Below are 21,284 nucleotides of genomic sequence, written 5' to 3'. Positions count from 1 at the left end.
GGGTTTGTACAGATACTGCAAAATAAAATTCCAGGACTTTCAAGGACTTGCACTGCTTTTTTGGTTTTCAAGGACTAAAATCATATCTCACTTATTAATCAGTATTGTTATTATCTTTCAAATTCTAGCAAACTAATAAAACAAAATGGTACAAATAAAGTGCAGCACATGCAAAGAATGCAATGACTGCGGCAACTTTAGCATTTGAAAGGATACTATAGCATAGTTATCGCTTTCCTTATTCAAACTGATTCTTTTTATAATGAATATATGATTGACCTCAAGAATGAAAGCTATGTCATACACGTGGAGTTTTTTCATGTTCATAGACACTAGAGGTGTAACAATACACTTAGCACGCAAGGTGAGACAAAATGCAGATACTTGGTTCACTAGAATGAGACAATGTTTTAATAATTTAAGAAATTTTCTAATTACAAAATATTTGTCTTCTTATCACAAAAAGTAAAACAATGCAGTTGTATTTTGAAACATTTTAACTAATCTAGGTTTAAACTATTGATTATTTTGCTAATCAAGTAATCTGATTATTTTGACAAGTGAGTAGTCTGATATTTTTTGTTTTTCATTTTTAGTTATGTGGATAGAAAGGCTTTAATATGACTATATTTATATATAAAGTAACGATGAGGCAATTATAATTAGCCTCAAATAAAGTATCAAAACCAAGTACATGGTTTTATTAAATACATCATGTAATATGCCTGTATTATAACAGATACCTGCAGAGGGCGCCAATGGCCTGGTGATGGTTCATGTGATCCAACGACGTTTAAATCCATTTAATTGTAATATTTGGCCACATGCAAAGTCAGAAACTTTAATTATGAAATCGCGATGCACAATAAATCGCATATTTAGAAAAATGTTGATGTATTATATTATAGGTATAAATGATTTACATTTAAAATCAAGTGAGTTTTCCCAGATGAACGTTAATTAAGCAACCCAAACTCATCGCATATACAGAGGAAGAGTTCAGCCCCTTTCACAATCTTCACTGGTAAATTACGTCAAGAGATCATGTGTTTCCAAAGCTTTTTTAATAGCTTTTCTATGTAAACATGACGCTGGATGGAAATCTTTGACCATCGCGCCTCGCAACTTTTTTAATGTGTCGTGATTGAAATAAAAAATGGTAACACTTTATAATAAGGTTTATTAGGTAACAGTAATTAACTGTATTAACTGTATTAGTTAACATGAACTAAGCATGAACAATACTTATGCAGCCTTAAGACATCTCTTTTTAGCAAAGCTTTTCTTTAACCTGTAGGACTTTGAGATCTCTGATGAAAAGTGCGTTATAAATAAAATGTATTATTATTTAAAATTGGAATTGTGAAAAAAACTCTAAGTTAAAGTTTTATCATTCTGAGTTTAAATCTAAGTTCATAGTTTTTTTTTTTTTTTTTCAGAATTGCAAGAAAGAAAAAAAAAACTCAAAATTGTGAGGAAAAGGTCGAAATTATCCTTTTTTCCCATTGCGAAAAAAGAGGGAAAAAAGAGAGAAAAAAATGAATTTCAAGGTGTAAAGTCAGAATTCCAAGAGAAAAAAAAAATCTGAATTGTGAGAAGAAAAAATTCGCAATTACAGTTTTTTTTTTTTTTTTTTTTTTTTTTTCGGTGTAAACAAGATTTCATATGAAGGTGAAAGATTTCCTGATGCTGTTCTTCACACATCACTTCCCTACTGACAACAGACCTTTTTTGGCCACACAATTTTGCTAAAGTAATTTTAAAGACAGATGACCACCACAGCTGATAACTTTTAGTTTATTACAAACAAAAGCCCTGCTGTTTCAGTTGTACAGTGTTTAATAAATACCCACTGGTGTCCAAAGTATTCACATTCATTACTCAAGTAGAAGTATAGATACTAGGGTTTAAAAAGACTTTTGTAGAAGTTAAGTATCAACTCAAGCTTTTTACTCAAGTAAAAGTGTAAAAGTACTGGTTTCAAAACTACTTAAAGTATAAAAGTAAAACTAATGTAAGGGGAAAAAAATGAGTTACAAAGTTGGTATAGCCTACTTATCACAACATTGTCAATCGCAAACGCTAATTTATTCAAACGTCTCGCTACCGAACTACCTACAGTAGCTTAATTTTCGGAGGAAGAAGAGAAAGCACCCATTTGATAAATGAGCCAGAAGTGAGAAATAATAACTGTTAAGAAATATATATTTTGATAAACGAACCCAACACTGGCTATGTCCTTGCTGGAGTGTGATGTGATTTGTGTCATGCACTGAAATAGTTTATTTTTTGTTGTTTGTATATTACCGTTCAAAAGTCTGGGTATTTATGTGTATTTTATTGTAAAAAAAAAATAAAAAATTTTTCTGAAAGTTAATCAACTAAATTAGATTATTTAAATAAAGCTAAAATAAATTGATTGCAACCACTTACCATAAAAAAATTAAGTAGTAAATTCAATGAATAATTTTTTTCAGTGTGTACAGGTGGGATGGATCGTGTACAAACCACATCCGGATGGCGCGATTTATCTGGATAGGTTTTTTTTTTATTATTTGTTTTTTTTTTTTTTTTTTTTTTTTTTAATGATGACAAGCCGGAATGAAAACAAGGCGAAATGAAATAGCAGTAACGAACCTATTTTTAAAATGTAAGGAGTAGAAAATACAGATAATTGCATGAAAATGTAAGGAGTTGAAGTAAAAAGTCGGCTGAAAGTAATTACTCCAGTAAAGTATAGTTCAGACAGGAACCACTTTGGCAAGTTTACTAGAGTTTATTAAACACAATTTATCTTTGGCGGTATGGTTCCTTATGGGGGTTCTTACTCCCAGAATAATTGACATACAAGAGCTTTAACATTAACCCCCCGGAACCATGAATTTAGAAATTCCTAACAATTAAGTCTTTAAAACAAACATGATAATCATGTGGATGTGGAAGTGATACGTCTACCTGTAGCCTGGTTATGAAGATGGGTGTCTCGCAGTGGTGAGGTCCATACCAGCTAAGATTTGGAAGCCTTAGTGATCTGAAACATAGAAAACGACAGCCAGAAGGTGCACAGTAATGTGCTCATGCTTATAATGGGGAGGGAGGGAGGGGTTGCGAGCCGTTTTTGAGCATACTTACCGAGCCGTAGTGCCACCTATATATATGTCCCGTATCTAATAGGAGAGAGGTGGTGATTGGAGCGATTTGACAGCTGACCGCATCAGCTGTTCACAGCCTTGCCTCCATGGCCTGTCTGAACTAACGCTGCGCTCGATATACCCAAAATTTTGACTTAAGTAAGGTAACAAAGTATTTGTACTTCGTTACTTGACACCTCTGTAAATGCCATAGGTGTTTTGGGCTCCATCTCTGTAGTGGTCCAGATATCTGAGAGGCTGTCCGTGAGGGTATTTCTTCTGCGGAGGGTAATACACTGGAGGTCTGACGTACTCAAACACCGACCATTCATTTTTATACAGAGCATCTGAGTTTTAAACCAGATGTCATGACTCATTACTCAATGTATTTGGACCTGATGTTAATATTCTGAGTTTTAAGCCAGATGTCATGGGGGGTATGCAGCAAAAAATTTTGGCGCACCCCCCCCCCCCCCCTCCCCCTCCACTTTTAAATAAATAAGTGTGCCGGACATCATCATGTATGGACATCATCATGTATGGACAAACAAAAGCCCTGCTGTTTCAGTTGTACAGTGTTTAATAAATACCCACTGGTGTCCAAAGTATTCACATTCATTACTCGCAGTGGTGAGGTCCATACCAGCTAAGATTTGGAAGCCTTAGTGATCTGAAACATAGAAAACGACAGCCAGAAGGTGCACAGTAATGTGCTCATGCTTATAATGGGGAGGGAGGGAGGGTTGCGAGCCGTTTTTGAGCATACTTACCGAGCCGTAGTGCCACCTATATATATGTCCCGTATCTAATAGGAGAGAGGTGGTGATTGGAGCGATTTTATCTTTTAAGTCCATACATCATCATGTATGGACTTAAAATAATGAATGTTTATTTTAAAGTATATCAGACAGCCACTGTAAGCCTATAATATAATACACACACACACACACACACACATACATATACACACATATATACACATAAACACACATATATATATATATAGTGTATTATTATTATTATTATTATTATATATATATATAGCACAGATCTTTAAAGATGTTTATGTTGATGTTGATTGTATGTCTGACAGCACAGCTGAGCTAACATGAGCAGCTAATGGTAAAAATAAATAAATAAATAAATCTATTTGTTTCCATGATAAATCAGCCTTATTGCATAAGTAATGTTTTCCAGCTTCTAGTCATGTATTGTGCATGCTACCTTATATTCACTAGTTGTTATTTTACTTTAATAAAATTGAGATATGTCATGCAATGGATTGGTACCATAGGGTTTAACCAAAATCTAAATGTGGATATCAGCAACATTATTTTACAGTAAGTTAGTAAACACTTGTCAGTCAACATTAATATTTGCAAGCCTCCAAGTTTGGTAGCAAATCTATGCATGATTCCACGGTAAACCAGAGATATTAAAGTTGTTTTCCAGATTCTTGTCATTTATTGTAAATGCTACCTTATATTGGGCCCACACCACAAAGCTCAGTAGGTTGGACTTGTAATGTACGAGTGTTGGCCATCACCTCAAATAGGCAGCTGGGACTTTACCCAGCCATTGAGGTGAGAGCGATGATCCCATCGTATTTCAGACATATTTTTCAGTTTTCAGCTCAGCAACCTCGGTTTTGCATATTCTAAGCTAGCTACATATTCTGTCTGCTACATTCCCAGTTTTAGCAAACGCTAGCTAGTCTGTTAACATGAATAACGTATTTGCAAGCCTCCAAACATAGACGTCACATTTTAAATCCTACCTGTTGCCTTTTTACCATCCACTTATTTAGCTGCTGTTGCATCCCCTGACATGCCATCTCCTTTTCCCTCTTTCTTTTTCTATTTTTAGCCCCCGATAGCTTTTTTGCTTTATCCGTCTTTTTCGAGTTTCAACGACAACTCACTAAAGTTACTGCTGCTCACGGCGCCCCGCCCACTCGCGATATTACCCTTCTATGTCTAAATTCTGATGGAATCTTATGAGGGCACCGGCGCCTACTCTAGCCTGTTAGTCCTCTAAAATTTATATAAAATTTTTTATTTATAACTTTTATTATTTAAAAAAAAAAATTTAACCATCGCTTTGGCGCCCCCCATGGTGCGGCGCCCCTATGCGCCGCATATAGCGCATACCCACTTTTTGCGCCACTGGTTGATTTATTTGGGTATGTTTTTGGAAGTGATGGTTGGTGTAAGTGTTTGTCTAAAAAAAACCTTAGTGAATAGATCTTCTGGAAAATCAATTGCTCTTTCATGTCTATACATTACTCACTTAATGTATCAACAGTAATTGTATCCTGGTGCTTCCTGTAGAAGTCTAATGTTCGGTAGGTTTGTTTTTTTTGATTGTAGGTGTGGATGTGAGTGTAAGACAGAAAACTGATTTCTGCAAAACAATGGCTTTGCTTTATACTATTTTTGCAATGTTATGCAAACTGAAGGGTCTTTCTGTGGGTTTTCTGAGTAGTACAAAAACAAAGAAAAGCTGTGTTTCATTTCGGATTTTGTGTTTCATACATTTTGTGTAATGTAATGGTTTATTTTCTAGATGAAAGTGAAGTGAAAGTGACGTGACATACAGCCAAGTATGGTGACCAATACTCAGAATTCGTGCTCTGCATTTAACCCATCCAAAGTGCACACACACAGCAGTGAACACACACACACCATGAACACCCAGAGCAGATGACACGTCCTCATTGAGGTATGCATCTGACTAATGCGACATTGCAAATAAACTGATTCCAAATGCAACTAATAGTTTGTTGAAGGAAATTAAACAAGCATTGGGTGGATCTCAGAAAACCTGTCAGGAACATGTTCACGTCAAATTTCACCCCACAAAATCAAAGAGATGAATTACATTGTACATTAAAAACATTTTCAAAAAAGCCTGTTAAAGCCTATTTTTAGAATAAAAAACTATTTTTATATTTTTTTCTTATTGTTTTATTATTTTTATATCAAAAATTCTCTTTATTATATGTAATTTTTTTTTTTTTATGTAATGTTTTCTAAAAATATTTAAGTTTTTGGTTATGTGTGATTTTTAAATGTTTTTAACAAAGTCTCTTTAAGGCTGCATTTATGTGACCAAAAAAAAAAAAAAAAAAAAAAAAAAAAACAGTAAAATTTCAAAATTTGATTGCAAATTAAAATAACTGTTTCCTTTATGTTGTAAAAAAAAAATAATAATATGTTAATGATTTTATTCAGCAAATATGCATTAAATTACATTTTAAAATATATTCACATATAACAGGTATTTTAAATTGTAATAATATTTCAGAATATTATTTTTTTCTGTATTTTTATCAAAAAGCAACATTTGTGAGCAAAAGAGACTTTAAAACATTTTAAAAATCGATCTTTTGACAAGTACTGTATACAACTTATTTTATTTATTTATTTATTTGTAATAATAGGTTTTTTTTTTTTTTTATTGCTTAATTTGTGTGAAAAGGAGGGTAACCAACAATGTAAGACACTTCCATTGAGACCAACACAGAGTTTACATTAAAGAAAAAAAAAGAAAAAGAAAAACAACAAGGAGCAAGGATGAAACCAAAGTTGTAGTCGATGAATACATTATAAAGAGAAAAAAAAATTAAATAATAGATGTTTTGACAAAGAGAAGCATAACTTTTCAGATTTTCTATTAAATTTTTTGAAGCTCTGAAACATTTTAGCAAACACACATAAAAATATATTTAAGGAGGGTTGACATTTTTCCATTTACAAGTATGGATATGATATTTACCCATCAACAAAACAAAATTTACAGCATCAGAGAAGGATGAATTTAAATCACATTAAAAAAAAAAAGAGCACATCTTGTTGGGTTATAGGAAGAATGGTCTCCAATTTTACTGACAACCAGCTATGTATATCAAACCAAAATTCAGAAGAAACCTCACAGTAAAAGAAAAGGTGATCAAGTGTTTCAGGAAATGAAGAGCAGAAACCACAAGGATCCACCTCGAAATTAAATTGTTTTTGTATAAAGTCACTAAACATAAAGCCTAAACATAATTTTATAATGAGTCTCCTTGACCTTTGGAGCAACTGGGTAAACCATATAATGGGTAAAAGCTTTGTCCTTTACTGAGGTTTCAACATCTCAAGATCAGAAAAACTGCTTTAGATTTTCTGATTATTCTTTGGATTATTCTTAACAATCCAGTGGGTATAGCATTGCATACCTTATTATAACCCTTTATTGTAATTCTAACTCTGTATTTATTCATTAAATCATTATAAGATAAGAAAAAGCCATAATCATCTAATAAATCATGAAACAAAAATATAATACCTTGGCTATACCAATCACTTTCAAACAGAGATTTTCTATCAATAATTACAACCCTATTATTCCAAAGAGTGGAGTTGTGAGGGGGGAAATTATGGGTAAATATCATTTTCCAAAATAGACATTTTGGAAAATGATATTTTCCAAAAAGATCACATCTCAACACAAAATCAAGGCCGCCAATATTTTTAAAAATGTGGTTAGGAATATGGTACCATATTGAGTGTGACTTTGTTAAACACTCTTTCAGCCATTTTATTCTGAATGTACCAAGAAGAGATTCAAAATCAATGGCTCTCAAACCTCCATGTTCATACTCTTTCACCATATGGAATTTACGTAAATAATGTGTTTTATTTTTCCATATGAATTTAAATAAGATTGAATTCACCGATTTAACTACTCTTGGGGCAGTATACAAAGCTTGAGATAAATAAATAAGTTTGGATATTCCCTCAGTTTTAGTCAAGAGAATTCTACCCAATATAGATAGGTCTCGAGATAACCAATGATTTAAGGATTTTTTTCATACTTTCTATTTTAGAGTTAAAATTTGAGTGTTCTCTATTAACAACATTTTTAGTAATCATGACCCCTAAATACTTAACCTCCTTTTTCACTGGAATGCCCTCTATATCGTCTAAGTCACAATTATGGGTCGCCATTAATTCACATTTTTTTAAGTTTTCTTCAGACCTGATGCCTTTGAGAAAACAGATTTTTTTTCAATAACTAATGGAAGTACCTCTTTATTTTTAAGAAATAAAAGAGTGTCATCTGCAAATTGGCTTATACTAAAGGTTCTACCAAGAATGTCTATGCCTATATTATTTTCAATTTTTTTTTAAAGAATAAAGCCATAAATTCAAATGCAAGATTAAAACGTAATGGTGAGACAGGGCATCCCTGACGAATTCCCTGACGAATTAAATGTTTATAGAGTTCTACTGTGATGCCATTAATTCCTGGGGACTTTCCAATAATAGGGTGAATATTGACTCAGAATTGTTTAATATAACATATTATCATGACCCTACTATTATTGTCTAGACTGGAATGTGGGGGAAACTACTGACCCTGGGCAGGAGCCAGGGGCGGACTGGCCATCTGGACGTTCTGGAGAAGTCCAAACGGCCGTCGGCCTGCTGATACATCATCAAAGAAAAAGTGTCACATAAAGTGACGTTGACAGCCGACAAAAGGGGACGCAAATTAAATCTATATTTTGCTTGTAAGAAACCGAAACTGCGATGTCTTTTAGTACGGCCCGCTGGATGATTTTAGACTCGGATGATCAATTTCAAAATATTTTAAATGTAAGTCACGTAAAGATTGCTTTCAGTTTAATACTATCTCCAACAAGGAGAGGTCGCTAGTTTCCAGCCGCTCCCTGTATTCATTTCAATGTAGTAGGACGTGCACACTAATGTAAACATTCACTAAAATTAGCAAATAATAAATTGACCATGAAAACAGCATTTTCCAGTCAAGATGTTAAACAGATAATATTTTTACCAAGTTCAAGGGGATACTTATATGTTTGGAGTGTTTGGAAATCTATTATTTAAATCGTCTTCACATCACCATGCACAAACTACGGGGACGCCAGAGTTGCACTTGCCTCAAATTCCAAAGGTAAAATGCATTGTCAACAAAAGCTTTTTGCCAAATGCATGCACTGCACTATGTTATTAGGGTTTCCGTGGGTCCTTAAAATGTCTTCAGTTAAATCGTTTTAAGCCAATGTATTATAAAAATCTAAACAATTAAGACACTAAGATATATTTATGTAATTTAATATAATAAATGACTAATAATTGCCTAATTGTTTAACTTAATATAGTAATTGATTATTTTGACTCTTCCCTTTTCTTTAAATTTGTTTAAAGGCTGAAATGTGAAATGCAGGTCTTAAAAGGTCTTTAAAGCTCTTAAATTTTATTTTAAAGATCCTGCAGTTAACCGGTTATTTTATGGTACCATTTGGAATAACTGTTTATTTATTTTTAATAAGCCCTTTTTAACCGTCCTCTTATGTTGTTTTGAGAATGTTCATTAATATAAAATAGGACCTCTGTACATTTGTTTGTTGCAAATTTACAGACAATGCAATTGAGATGTTTATGTGTTGTAGTGATATTACTGTCAACTGACAACAAAGTTTTCCTTCTGAATTAGCTTAACTGTACATACATACTTTCATTTTCTTCAATAAAAAGGAAATTGAGTAAAACGATGTAAAAATTGTGTGAATGTGGATTAGTAATCTGGTCCCTTGGTTTAAAGGCCCTCGTCACTATCAAAGTTGCCCATCCCTGCTATAAAGCATATGGCCTCTGAGCACTATATTAAAATCCCAGGACAGCCCTAGTCCGAACGGTCACTGCTATTTATTACTTTGCATTGTCTGACATGAATTTTCCATTAATTCATAAAGAGACAGCAGCGATTCTACAATGGGTTACATTCGAGAGATAGGCCTATTGAGTTAATAGAGTAAATGAAATCGCCTATAAGATGAGTCTGATTAACATGACACACACACACACACACAGAGAGAGAGAGAGAGAGAGAGAGAGATGTGAATACTCAAATTGAAGAATTCTGTTGTTTCAGGTTTCTAGATTCTAGGTTTATGCTTATTATTGTCATATTATACAATTTGCATTTTGCTCTTTTTCTATCGATTTTAAATATTTAAGTTTATACAATAATATACTAAAAAAAATAGAAACCATTACATAATTTGTAATGGTTTTACTGGTTATAATGAAATTGTATTGGTTCTAATGGAAACTGTAATGGTGCCTGTTGGTCTCTACTGGTAATTGGTGGCCTTCTGTTGGTGGCTTTTGTTAAAACCATTAAATCCTAATCCCAAAAAACACACTAGATTATACCATTATTTAATGGTTTTAATGGTTAAAAGTTGATGGTTTGCAGTGGTATTTGTAGTGGAAATCATTATAATTTCTGTGATGGTTTCTATTGTTTTTGTCAGCAGGGTCACCATGGGTTTTGTGATGATATTTGCTATAATTGCGAAATAATATGCTGTAATATTGTGAGTTACTAGTGACTGTTTGTAGTTTTGGTGGGCCTATTTGGGAGAAGATCCAGGGCCGTTTTTCACTCCCAGTCCGTTCCTGGCAGAAGCGGAGATCAGCGCTGACGTCAACAAGACCTTCCTGTTTAAACATGATGTAGATTTATCTGTGAAAGCCTGTTGCTCTGGCAGGAAATGGACTGATTTAATGGCAGATCTCTTTCCCTGATGACACCGAATTTCCCGGGATATTACCACTGTAATTAATTAATAATTTGAAACATGATGCCTAAACCACAACATTCACACATACAGTGGGATTCAGTGGGGTCACATCAGGAAATCTGTTAAAGTCTAATTTCAGTCTGAAAATAAACCAAATTTTGTTATTTGTATTTATTATGAGCAATTCTTATGCTGCTAATGAAACCATTTTGAATACAATTTGTTTATTTGTGGGAAATGTTAAAAGCCATTCTCTGCTCACCTGTCTTGAATATAATACAACTGCAGCAATGCATTCATCTACCAGCAGAGAGCAGCTCCTGTTGAAATCAGCTGACTTTGAACAATATGAATATCATATATAGATCACATGAAATTATATCTGTCTTGTTCTGAGGTGAATATATCATCTTATTGTTGACTGAGTGTCGTTTGATGACTCTTGGTGCAGGATTGCTGCTTGTTTGTCATTCTAAATGAAGATAAAACTGATATAATGCTATGAACTGAAAGTGAAAGAAACAATAGTGTTTTGTTCACTTTTTGTTTCTTTGAAGTTTCTTTATTCTTTCACTTTGCTCCTCGTCTTTCATATGTGGTTCACTTGTAAAATGTTCTGCACGGACCGTGTTTGCACAGCCTCTCTTTTTCTTTTATAATGAAACATGTCAAATTTCCCATGTTAAGTTAATGATTGTATTTTAATAAAACAGCAGTAGTTACATTTATTTCATATTAAGTTTTGAATTTGGAAGAAGAAAGCCTAATTTAGCCTAATAATACAATCAACTAAAAATCTTTCATTTGTCAGTTATGCTTCCCATGTTTCTGCATTGTGTGAATAATATCAAACCACTTTTTAAATGGTTAGCTATACTGTAGGTCATTTTCAGGGCATTTACTTCATGCACTGCACTGGCGCCACAGATCATGCCTCCACGTCAGAGTTTAAGCAATTTACAGGGACAGAGATTTTCCTGTTTGCCTCAAGACTATAACAAGCCACACTGACTCTGATTAATAGGCTGTATGCATGGCGGTAAATGACGTTCTTCCGGTGAAATCTAAGGATGCTGGATTACTTCCGCCGATTGTAGAGTGCTATGCTATACCTAATAACTTATATTGTCTTCTATACTCTTTGGCTATACTACAGGAATGTTAGTCACAAAAACAGACAAAACAGCCTCCACTCATATTGTTGATCCTTTTTTGCTTTATTATATTAAAATAAACATATATATATATATATATATATATATATATATATATATATACATATATATATATATATATGAGTAAAATTTGACGACTCTGTCAAAATCACGTTTTGCTCTGCTTCAAACCTCTCCAGCTGGAAACAGAAGAGCAGCCTTGTGTCAAGCGCTGAAGTACGCGTGCATAGAGCCTATTGGACTGCTTCTCTGTCACATGACACAGAGAGTTGGAGCCTAATGGGGTGATGAAATGGAAAAATGTTGACAAGAAACAGTGGTACTTTTACTGCCACATTACAAAGCAATGATTCCAAAACTATTTAGAGGGAAAGTCCAGAGCCTAAAGCTACATGGAAACATCTCCCTCTAGGCTCAACGGTGGAGGCTTGTATTGTTCAATGTGATGGAATTTTTTTGCAAACTGCATTCATATCTTGACACGTGGTTTAATGACTGCATTTAGAGGTGATGCAATCCATTAAAAACCTTTTTACCTTTGATGAAGGAGAGATTTTGTAATGGCAGGTTCTTTCGTGGGTCGATAAGTGTCTATACAATAAATTCAGTTTTCTTTATATACTGCTTTTAACAATGCATGTTGTCATAAACAGCTAAATATCTTATGGAACATGATCTTTACTTAATTTCCTAATGATTTGGCATAAATGAAAAAATTGTTTTGACCCATACACTTTTTTGTGGCTCTTGCTAAAAATATACCCCAGCGATTTAAGACTGCTTTTTTTGCTCCAGGGTCACAATAATTTGCACAGTTACTACTGTAAAGAAATTAAGTATAATGTTGAATACATTAAAGACATCAAATGATTTGGTGTTAAGTTTTTATTTTACATAAGTGTATGTGGACAAGACATATTGGTGGGGGTGGGGGGTAAAACACTTTAAATAGGGCCTTGACATATAAACAAATAAAATGTGCCTCCAAACTTGGCCTGGTTATGCAGTCCCAGTGGTACCAGCCATTGCAAGAGTCACATGCAATCTTAACAAATTCAGATTTGAATGAATGAATATGGTAGTGCAACTTTAAAATACACATGTACTGTTTTATACACAGACACACACACACACACATACACACAGATACAGTACAGGCCAAAAGTTTGGAAACATTACTATTTTTAATGTTTTTGAAAGTTTCTTATGCTCATCAAGCCTGCATTTATTTGATCAAAAATACAGAAAAAACAGTAATATTGTGAAATATTATTACAACTTAAAATAATAGTTTTCTATTTGAATATTACTTTAAAAAAATAATATTCCTGTGATGCAAAGCTGAATTTTCAGCATCATTACTCCAGCCTTCAGTGTCACATGTAACATCCAGTCTATCACATGATCATTTAGAAATCATTCTAATATTCTGATTTATTATGAGTGTTGGAAACACTTCTGCTGTCTAATATATTTGATGAATAAAAGGTTAAACAGAACTGCATTTATTCAAAATAAAAAAAAATTCTAATAATATATATTCTAATAATATATTTTCTTTACTATCACTTTTTATCAATTTAACACATCCTTGCTGAATAAAAGTATTGATTTTATTTTAAAAAAAGAAAGAGAAAAAATTACTGACCCCAAATTACTGACCAGTAGTGTATATTGTTATTACAAAATATTTATATTTTAAAAACATAGCTTTTTTTTTTTTTTTTTTTTTACTTTTTATTCATCAAAGTATCCTAAAAAAGTATCACATGTTCTGAAAAAATATTAAGCAGCAGAACTGTTTTCAACTTTGATAATGAATCATCATATTAGAATGATTTCTAAAGGATCATGTGATAATGATCCTAAAAAATTCAGCTTTGCATCACAGAAATAAATGATAATTTAAAGTAAAATAAATTTATAAAACAATTATTTTAAGTTGTAATAATAAATCACAATATTACATTTTTTTTCTGTATTTTTGATCAAATAAATGCAGGCTTGATGAGCAGAAGAAACTTGTTTCAAAAACATTAAAAATAGTAATGTTTCCAAACTTTTGACCTGTACTGTACATACATACATACATAGTAATGTTTCCAAACTTTTGACCTGTACTGTACATACATACATACATATACACACAAACGTATATATATATATATATATATATATATATATATGGGTATAAATAATCTAACATACCCAAGTGTCTATCTGGTCTGGTGTGTGGGGATATTCTTCTCCACAAGCCAGGCACAGGTTATCCAGAGGTTCTGTGGAAGGTAATCAAGGTGACATTATATTCTTTATCCATGCGTAATACATCATCCCTTTTTAAAATAATGAAGAAAAATCTGATTCATTCAAAAGGCATAGACTCAGGTCTTCACGCATCTGTGCAATGTTTGCGTCTGCACATGAGAAGGTCAAGTCTCCCCCGAGAAGAAGTGCTTCTGCAAAAAACAACTGCTTACCTTACACACAAACACCCCACATGAAGTGGCATCTGGTTGTAGGCTGTGAGGTAATTTGACACACTTCCATGTGGCACCCTTGAAACCCTTTGTATCCATGAAATCCCTTTTATTGAAGAAAGAAAAATTTGTATAAAACTTATAAACCATTACCTGATGAGGGTTCTTAATTTCTGATGACTTCTTTTGTTTTGCCTCAGGACTCTGTCCTCAACCTGCATGACAACAGCCTCTCCTTGATCAAGTTTCCTCTTTCTTATTTTTTTTTGCACCTGTGCAATATTCTCCTGAACAATTTGGTACAACCTGTCCTGCCGTTTAAACATTCAGAAATGCACTCCTCTGCAATCATTTCCTCCACACTTTCATTGATCTACAGTATAGAAGAAAATTGTGCTTACACATTGGAAAAAAAATACTGCTATAGAAAATTTATAGTGCCTACCTCATAGGTGTCTGGTACCTCACATGGGTACCTAGCCTCACGACCAAATAGCAGAAAGTATGGGGAAAATTTGTTTGTTATCTGCTTTTTGGTTCGCAGACCAAACATTGTGGCCTCCAAATAATCAGCCACCGAGCTTGGCCTGTTTCCTATCAACTTGCTCAAACATCTATATAGCGAAAAATAAATAAATTAATAAATTAATAAGATTATATTGCCATATACAAATGGTCTCATTTTAAAAATATGGACTGTGTGTTACCTCTGAATTGTGCCATTGAGTCTCTCAACCAGTCCATTTGTTTGTGGATGGTATGGCGCACATAGACTTCTCTTAATGCCCAGAGTTTGGCACACACCCAGATTGATCTGTGTACAGATCAACACAAATCTCATTTACTGTACAAATTAGTGAGAATAATGAAGAACAATGAATGGAATAAAAGACAAATAAAAAGCAAAGCACTAACCTTATTTACAAATTCAGTGCCTTGATCTGTTAGGAGCCTTTTAGGGGCACCAAATTTGTAGAACAATTTTATTATGCAGGCCGTTACCTCCTCTGCGCTTTTGGTTTTCAGTGGGAAAGCCTCACACCACTTTGTAAAGTAATCTATCATGACAGAGATGTACTGGTAGCCTTCTTTTGTTGGTTTGAGCTTTCCAACTAAATCCATCCCCACAATATCCCAAGGCTGTGCCACCTAATAAACATTAATGTTTAATATAAAATTGCGGTTATAAAATATTCCTTGTGTTTTTCATAAAAACATGAATTACCATGTTTTTATGTTGGGTTCTTCAGAGAACATTGCTTTTTCTGACAAGCGGCACAGTGTTTGACCTAAAATGTATTATCAAAATCAGTTTTGATGAACTAATAGAAATGAATAAGGATTCACATATTAAACTCACCCATTTTTTTTTTATAATCACAGACATACCAGGCCAATAAAAGCGCTTACTTATGGCATCCAGGGTTTTTTGAATGCCTATTGGGCTGCTGTGGAGCTCTTCAAAAATTTCTTGGGCTGACCGCTTTTGCCAAAGTACCTTCTTTTTTTTAAATATAGTAAAAAGCTTCATCTAAAAAGTATAAAAATCATTATAAACAACCAGTGAAACCACTAAATCCAGGTATATATTTTACATTACTTACTTTCAAAAACAAAGCTTTAAGTCCTTCTTGTCTGGAAAGACCCTGAGGTGTCTTTCCAAGTCTTTTAAAGTCTGTCAGTGCTTTGATTTTAGCCTCATCTATCTTTAACATAGTGCAAAATCTAATAAATGAGTCTTATATTGAATTGGTGATTACATGTAATTGTGCACCACTGGTTTCTGTCATCTAGCCATTGAACCATTTACACTGATTGGACTTTATGTTATTTTATTATCTATAAATATGGTAACCATGGTATTAGATAGATTTTGTTTTTCAATCTGAATGATAAAAATACAATTTATCTTATGATCACTGTTACTTCATTTTGAATGAAGGTTGAGAGTTTAATGTAGGTCAACAAAGGTCAACAAAATGATAAAAAAAGTTATTAACTGTTGTGTACATAAATAGCCCATGAATGATCACAACACTGTGTGCTGTATATGCCTTTTGCCAGTTATGTTATGTCTTCTCCATACACACATTTACGATTAAAACTAACACCAACATTACCTGCTGTCTTTATTGTATTCATAAAATGCAAAATAGCAACATAATGACTTTATCTTTTACCATATCACCATGTTTACCTGCTGTCTTTATCACTGTGTTAAGAATGTTTACAATTTAAATATATTACAAAAAAGGTCACATTAATTTATTACTAAAGTTGTGTTGATGTTATGTAGGCTACCAACTGAGCAAACAATAAGAAACACCACAGAATGATCACAGCTGAAACTTTATTATGCCACCAACACCAAAGATACATTTTGACACAAGATTGTCAAAATAAATTAGGTACATGAACAAAAATGTTTGTTGGATCATATGTTGAAGAGTATCCTCAGGCACATCAACAAATTAATAGCTGTAATAATTGAATTAAACATAACACACGACACAATCTACAAACTATTGTGCCCAAATTAACAGTAGCCTAAATACCTGCGGAATCTCATCACACTTTGAACCATAATGCTTATTCTGAAAACAGTTTGTGTGTAATCTGCCGATCGTGTGTGATCCAAAGAGTCAATATTTTCAGTGGCACTTTAACGCGAAACAGGAAACTCATGAATATTCATGTATGCTCCGCCCAGCGTCACCGAAAATCTCAGACACCGAATACTGTATTTCAGAACACCGGGAACAAAGATGCCGTAATGCCAAACCCCCTCAAGAAAGAAGAAAGCCGTAGTATTTACAGCTGTGATGATGAGCACTTATCAGGGTCAACTAAACACTGGAGGTTCAAAAGTATGTGAAATATTTAAACTTAATGTTAATGTCGGTCAAATGGCCTCATGGGCGGGCCTTGGCCAAAGAAAGCTGCTATGAATTCTAGACCTTCAGTCGCAGTCTGGCTACACAAGACTAATCCTCTGGTGAACTCAGCTGTCTCAGATTATGGGTGAAAGAAACATATGACAGGACTTTTACTTTCTGACCCCTGCTCTGACCGTTTATATTCATGGACATTCACACAGTCAGGTGGCTATAATTTCACAGAAAATTAAGAGGCCACACAGCATTTGACTACTGGTTTTACAAAAATCATTTCAATTTTAAGAAGTGTTTCCACAACATTTCAATATTTTCATTTCATTTTTATTTGAAATATCTTAATATGCATTTCTTATGTTAATAATGTTAATCAAACAACAAAAGAAAAATAGAGAAGCAACTTCTGTATATTAATTGGGTATTCGTGTATATTTACTTCATAGAGTTATAGAGTTTTTATCGAGTTTTCAAGCACTGTTAAGGTGATTTGTATCTTTGTGAAATACTAGAACCACCCCTGTTTCAGTCTCTTCATTTCTCCTGATATTTTCTAAATTGCCTAAATGTCAAAATTATTAGCTACATTAACGATTACATCACTACAATATCTTTATATTAAAATCATACTGAACATGTTGTTATGAAAATTAACTTTTTTGTAATGGTTTTGTTGTCTGCCCTAACTCCCTCTAAACCTATTATAAAATGATGTGAATTTGTCTGTTTAATTACTACTGTAACATATATAATGATAATGTAACATAATAATGATGTCGTTTAGCATACAGTGTTTTGAGTGATGAGTAGTGTGCTGCTGCTAACAGGTGCTGGCAGTTTAATACTTGGCGAAGTCAAAAAAAAAAAAAAAAAAAAGAACAGAGCAACGGGCCAAATCTGCTGCAAGTCGGAGTTCTCCCGTTTCTCTCGATTGCCAAACCGCGTCTGTCTGAGCAGCTTTGTGTTATGTCGAAAGTGAAAGTTTAGAGGTTCAGTATTTAGACTCTTGTGAGCAGCAGAGAAAGTCAGAGAGGAGTGAACTCAGACTGTGAAGACACACAGAGCTCGGGTGAGCAATAACTCTCTGAATGGGAAATAATCTCCTTTAATAATCCATAACCAACTACGGGCAAATCTTCAAGTAAGTCTACACTCATTACACATTTTATATTTCAAAATTCATATAAATATAGAATTATTTTTTAATGACTTTTTCTGATTAGTGTTGCAGTGTTTTCATCGGAATTATTTATTTATTTATTTATTTATTTGCGTTCTGCCAGTGAAGATAATGCAACAGAAAAAAAAAAATAATAATAAAATAAAATAAGTAAAATAAATCATGGTGTTTGATTTCTGTAGTGGCTCTGTAGATTATATATTTTTTAGGATATATTAATATATATGTAGGATATATTTTTAATGAATGGACGTGTTTCTTTAGTGTGTGCTCTCAGTGCTTTACTGTAATAAATCTTGTGGGTTCGCGGTTGTATTTTGCACTCACGTGTTCCTTCAGCGCTTCCAAATTAAAGCATGATTTATTATGTTGGGTGAAACCTTTCAAATTATTTAAGTGTGGTATACTGAAGAAGTAAAGCTCTGACTTGTAGTATATACATATACGTTTTAAAGTTTAGTGCCCTCTACCGGGCGTAAAAATAATGACAGTGTCATGTTGCGTCTGTCTTCATGAAATGACGTATGACTGTCAGAATGTTTCAGTTCTGATATAAATGGCTGTCATTTTTTCCTACTGCAGAATCAACCATGAATGCTGTAATTGCTGTGCAGCTGTTCATTCTGGTTTGGATCTTTACTGCTGTCTGTCAAGCTGATAAAGGTAAGAGAATAAACTTTTCCATAGAAAGTGTGTGAGAATTTAGAGGAGGGACGAAATCTGAGATGATGAAAACATGGTCAAATCTCATTCATAAATATTAAAAACTTAAAAATACCCAGTTTAAGAGCTTTTGACTCTTAGTATGATTTAAAATACTGATTTACTGTTTGAACAATTTATGGTCAGAGAGCAGTAAAAAAAAACCTGCCCATTAATGTGCTCTCTTAAGTAAAACAATGTGTTCATACAGATAAGTGCAAATTCTCATTTTCAGTCATGACTACAGGATCTTGTGTTTTCTGCACTGATTATATCTGCTGCACATGATTGAAAGAAACATTCAGGATGAGGCTGCTTGCAGAGATTGCTGTATTATTAATTATATTATTAATTATAAAATATCTGACTTTCCCATGGCTAGATAAAATTCTAAATCTAACATACAAAATACATAATGCAGTGATTTTATTTATGAATAGGTTCTCTGATGAAAGACTGTATATTTATTGTATGACTGTCATGGGCAGACATATGTTAAAATCAGATTTTCATTTGCTCTATTTTATGATATTCATTGTTATTTTTCAGATATCATAGTAAGCTGTCAGAATGTGACTGGATCTGTGGGGAAAGAAGTAATTCTCAATTGCAGCGTCTCTCTGCAGATTACTGAATGCTGCATTACAAAGTATAAGTTTCAATACCCTGAGATCTTTAATGACTCCGCAATCTGTCGTCGAGATGTTCCTGTGAACTCCTGTGAACAGAGAAACAGTTTCACATGCAGCTACACTCCAACTACAGCGATGACAAAACAATTCAGATTCTTTGTGCAAACAAATTGTGGAGTGGGAAAAGCTGAAATCTTCACTCTTGAAGCAGGTACTGCATACTGTTACATTTTTGCTTATAATTTAGTAAATCTTTGCAAATGTACATTTATGTTCATTCTACTAACAGTGGTTTTAAACCTGTTAACAAAGACCATTAAACCTGAAAATAATAGTAAAACTCTTGGTAAGAAAGTTAATATATTCTAATACAATTATTGATTATTTCTTCAGTTTCATCAAGACGTGAACAGACAACATCAGGAACCTCTCCACCAGAGACAGCATCAGGAACCTCTCCACCAGAGACAGCAGGTCTTGGATCCAAGGAGACTGTCTTCACTGTGGTTGTGGTTGGTTTCATCATCATCCTCATCATGACGGCGATCATTTGCAGAACAAAACCAAACTTCACCAAACTTTGCAGAGGCCAGAACTGGATGTTTTTGAGAGTCAGACATGATGAGGACAACAATCGTCCAGGAAATGAGATATAATCGCATCAAGTTTTTTTTTTTTTGACTTTTCATGTGGTGCTCATGAAACACAAGCTTTATTTGAACTCCACTAAACTCTACACTATCTTATATCTCAGACTACTGAATATATAATTCTGGCTGTAGGTTTTAAACAGTTGTTTCTGTTTTATATTGATTTCTGTGAAATAACAGCATATTATTGATCTGTTTGATCAGAGTATATGACTTTAATGAACTCAAAAACCTTTGTGAACTTTAAGAGGAAACAGCGAAACTCAAACTGTCTTTTTTGACTTTCAAGGAATGTCTAACATGAATGCCATTTTTATATATTGTATAATAGTGTGAACAGTGTGGTTTTGTACAGTATCTTATTTTTTTTTAAAAAGAACATTGAAATGAATAAAGACTTGTGATACTCTCTAAAGATGAATGTCTGGATTCTCTGTTTATGGGTAAGTTCTAGCAGATAAACGAGTCAAATGTATGTATGCATTAGTTATCTTATTCTGCCGGAAATCTTTAGATATTTGGGGTTATAAGGTATATATATATATATATATATATATATATATATATATATATATATATATATATATATATATATATATATATATATATATATATATAAGAGATTTGGAGGTAGAATGATTTTAGTGTAAACCTGTACAGTTTAAATCAACTTTGAGATTTGTTTTCTGAAATATGAGACCACAAAAATCCTCCACGAGTGTAAACATAGCAGAGGAACCACGGACTGATTTCACAACAAAGACATTTTCATTTCACTTTATTGCAAATGTTTATTGTGCATTTACTGATCAATATGAGTTTTTTCAGCACCTGCTAATTAATATA

At 33.3% G+C, this 21,284-nt stretch overlaps 1 protein-coding gene across 3 annotated transcripts in view; it reads left to right on the top strand.

Moving 5' to 3' along the window:
• The window catches only part of LOC109047412, a 60,741-nt gene extending 39,888 nt beyond the window's left edge, over window positions 1-20,853 (top strand). The window contains exons 1-4 of one of the 3 annotated variants that reach the window (XM_042768124.1): window positions 18,088-18,343; window positions 19,037-19,117; window positions 19,706-19,999; window positions 20,182-20,853. In XM_042768124.1, coding sequence (XP_042624058.1) covers window positions 19,045-19,117; window positions 19,706-19,999; window positions 20,182-20,444 — 630 coding nt within the window. In that variant the 5' untranslated portion in view covers window positions 18,088-18,343; window positions 19,037-19,044 and the 3' untranslated portion in view covers window positions 20,445-20,853. Of the gene's footprint in view, window positions 1-18,087; window positions 18,416-19,036; window positions 19,118-19,705; window positions 20,000-20,181 lie in introns of those variants that run through there. The other 2 variants (XM_019065129.2, XM_042768123.1) reach the window with 2 other exon arrangements.
• Window positions 20,854-21,284: the final 431 nt, after the last annotated feature.

Source organism: Cyprinus carpio, chromosome A12, assembly GCF_018340385.1.
Source record: "Cyprinus carpio isolate SPL01 chromosome A12, ASM1834038v1, whole genome shotgun sequence".
Taxonomy (NCBI): Eukaryota; Metazoa; Chordata; class Actinopteri; order Cypriniformes; family Cyprinidae; genus Cyprinus; species Cyprinus carpio.
This window is presented reverse-complemented; position numbering and strand designations above follow the sequence as displayed.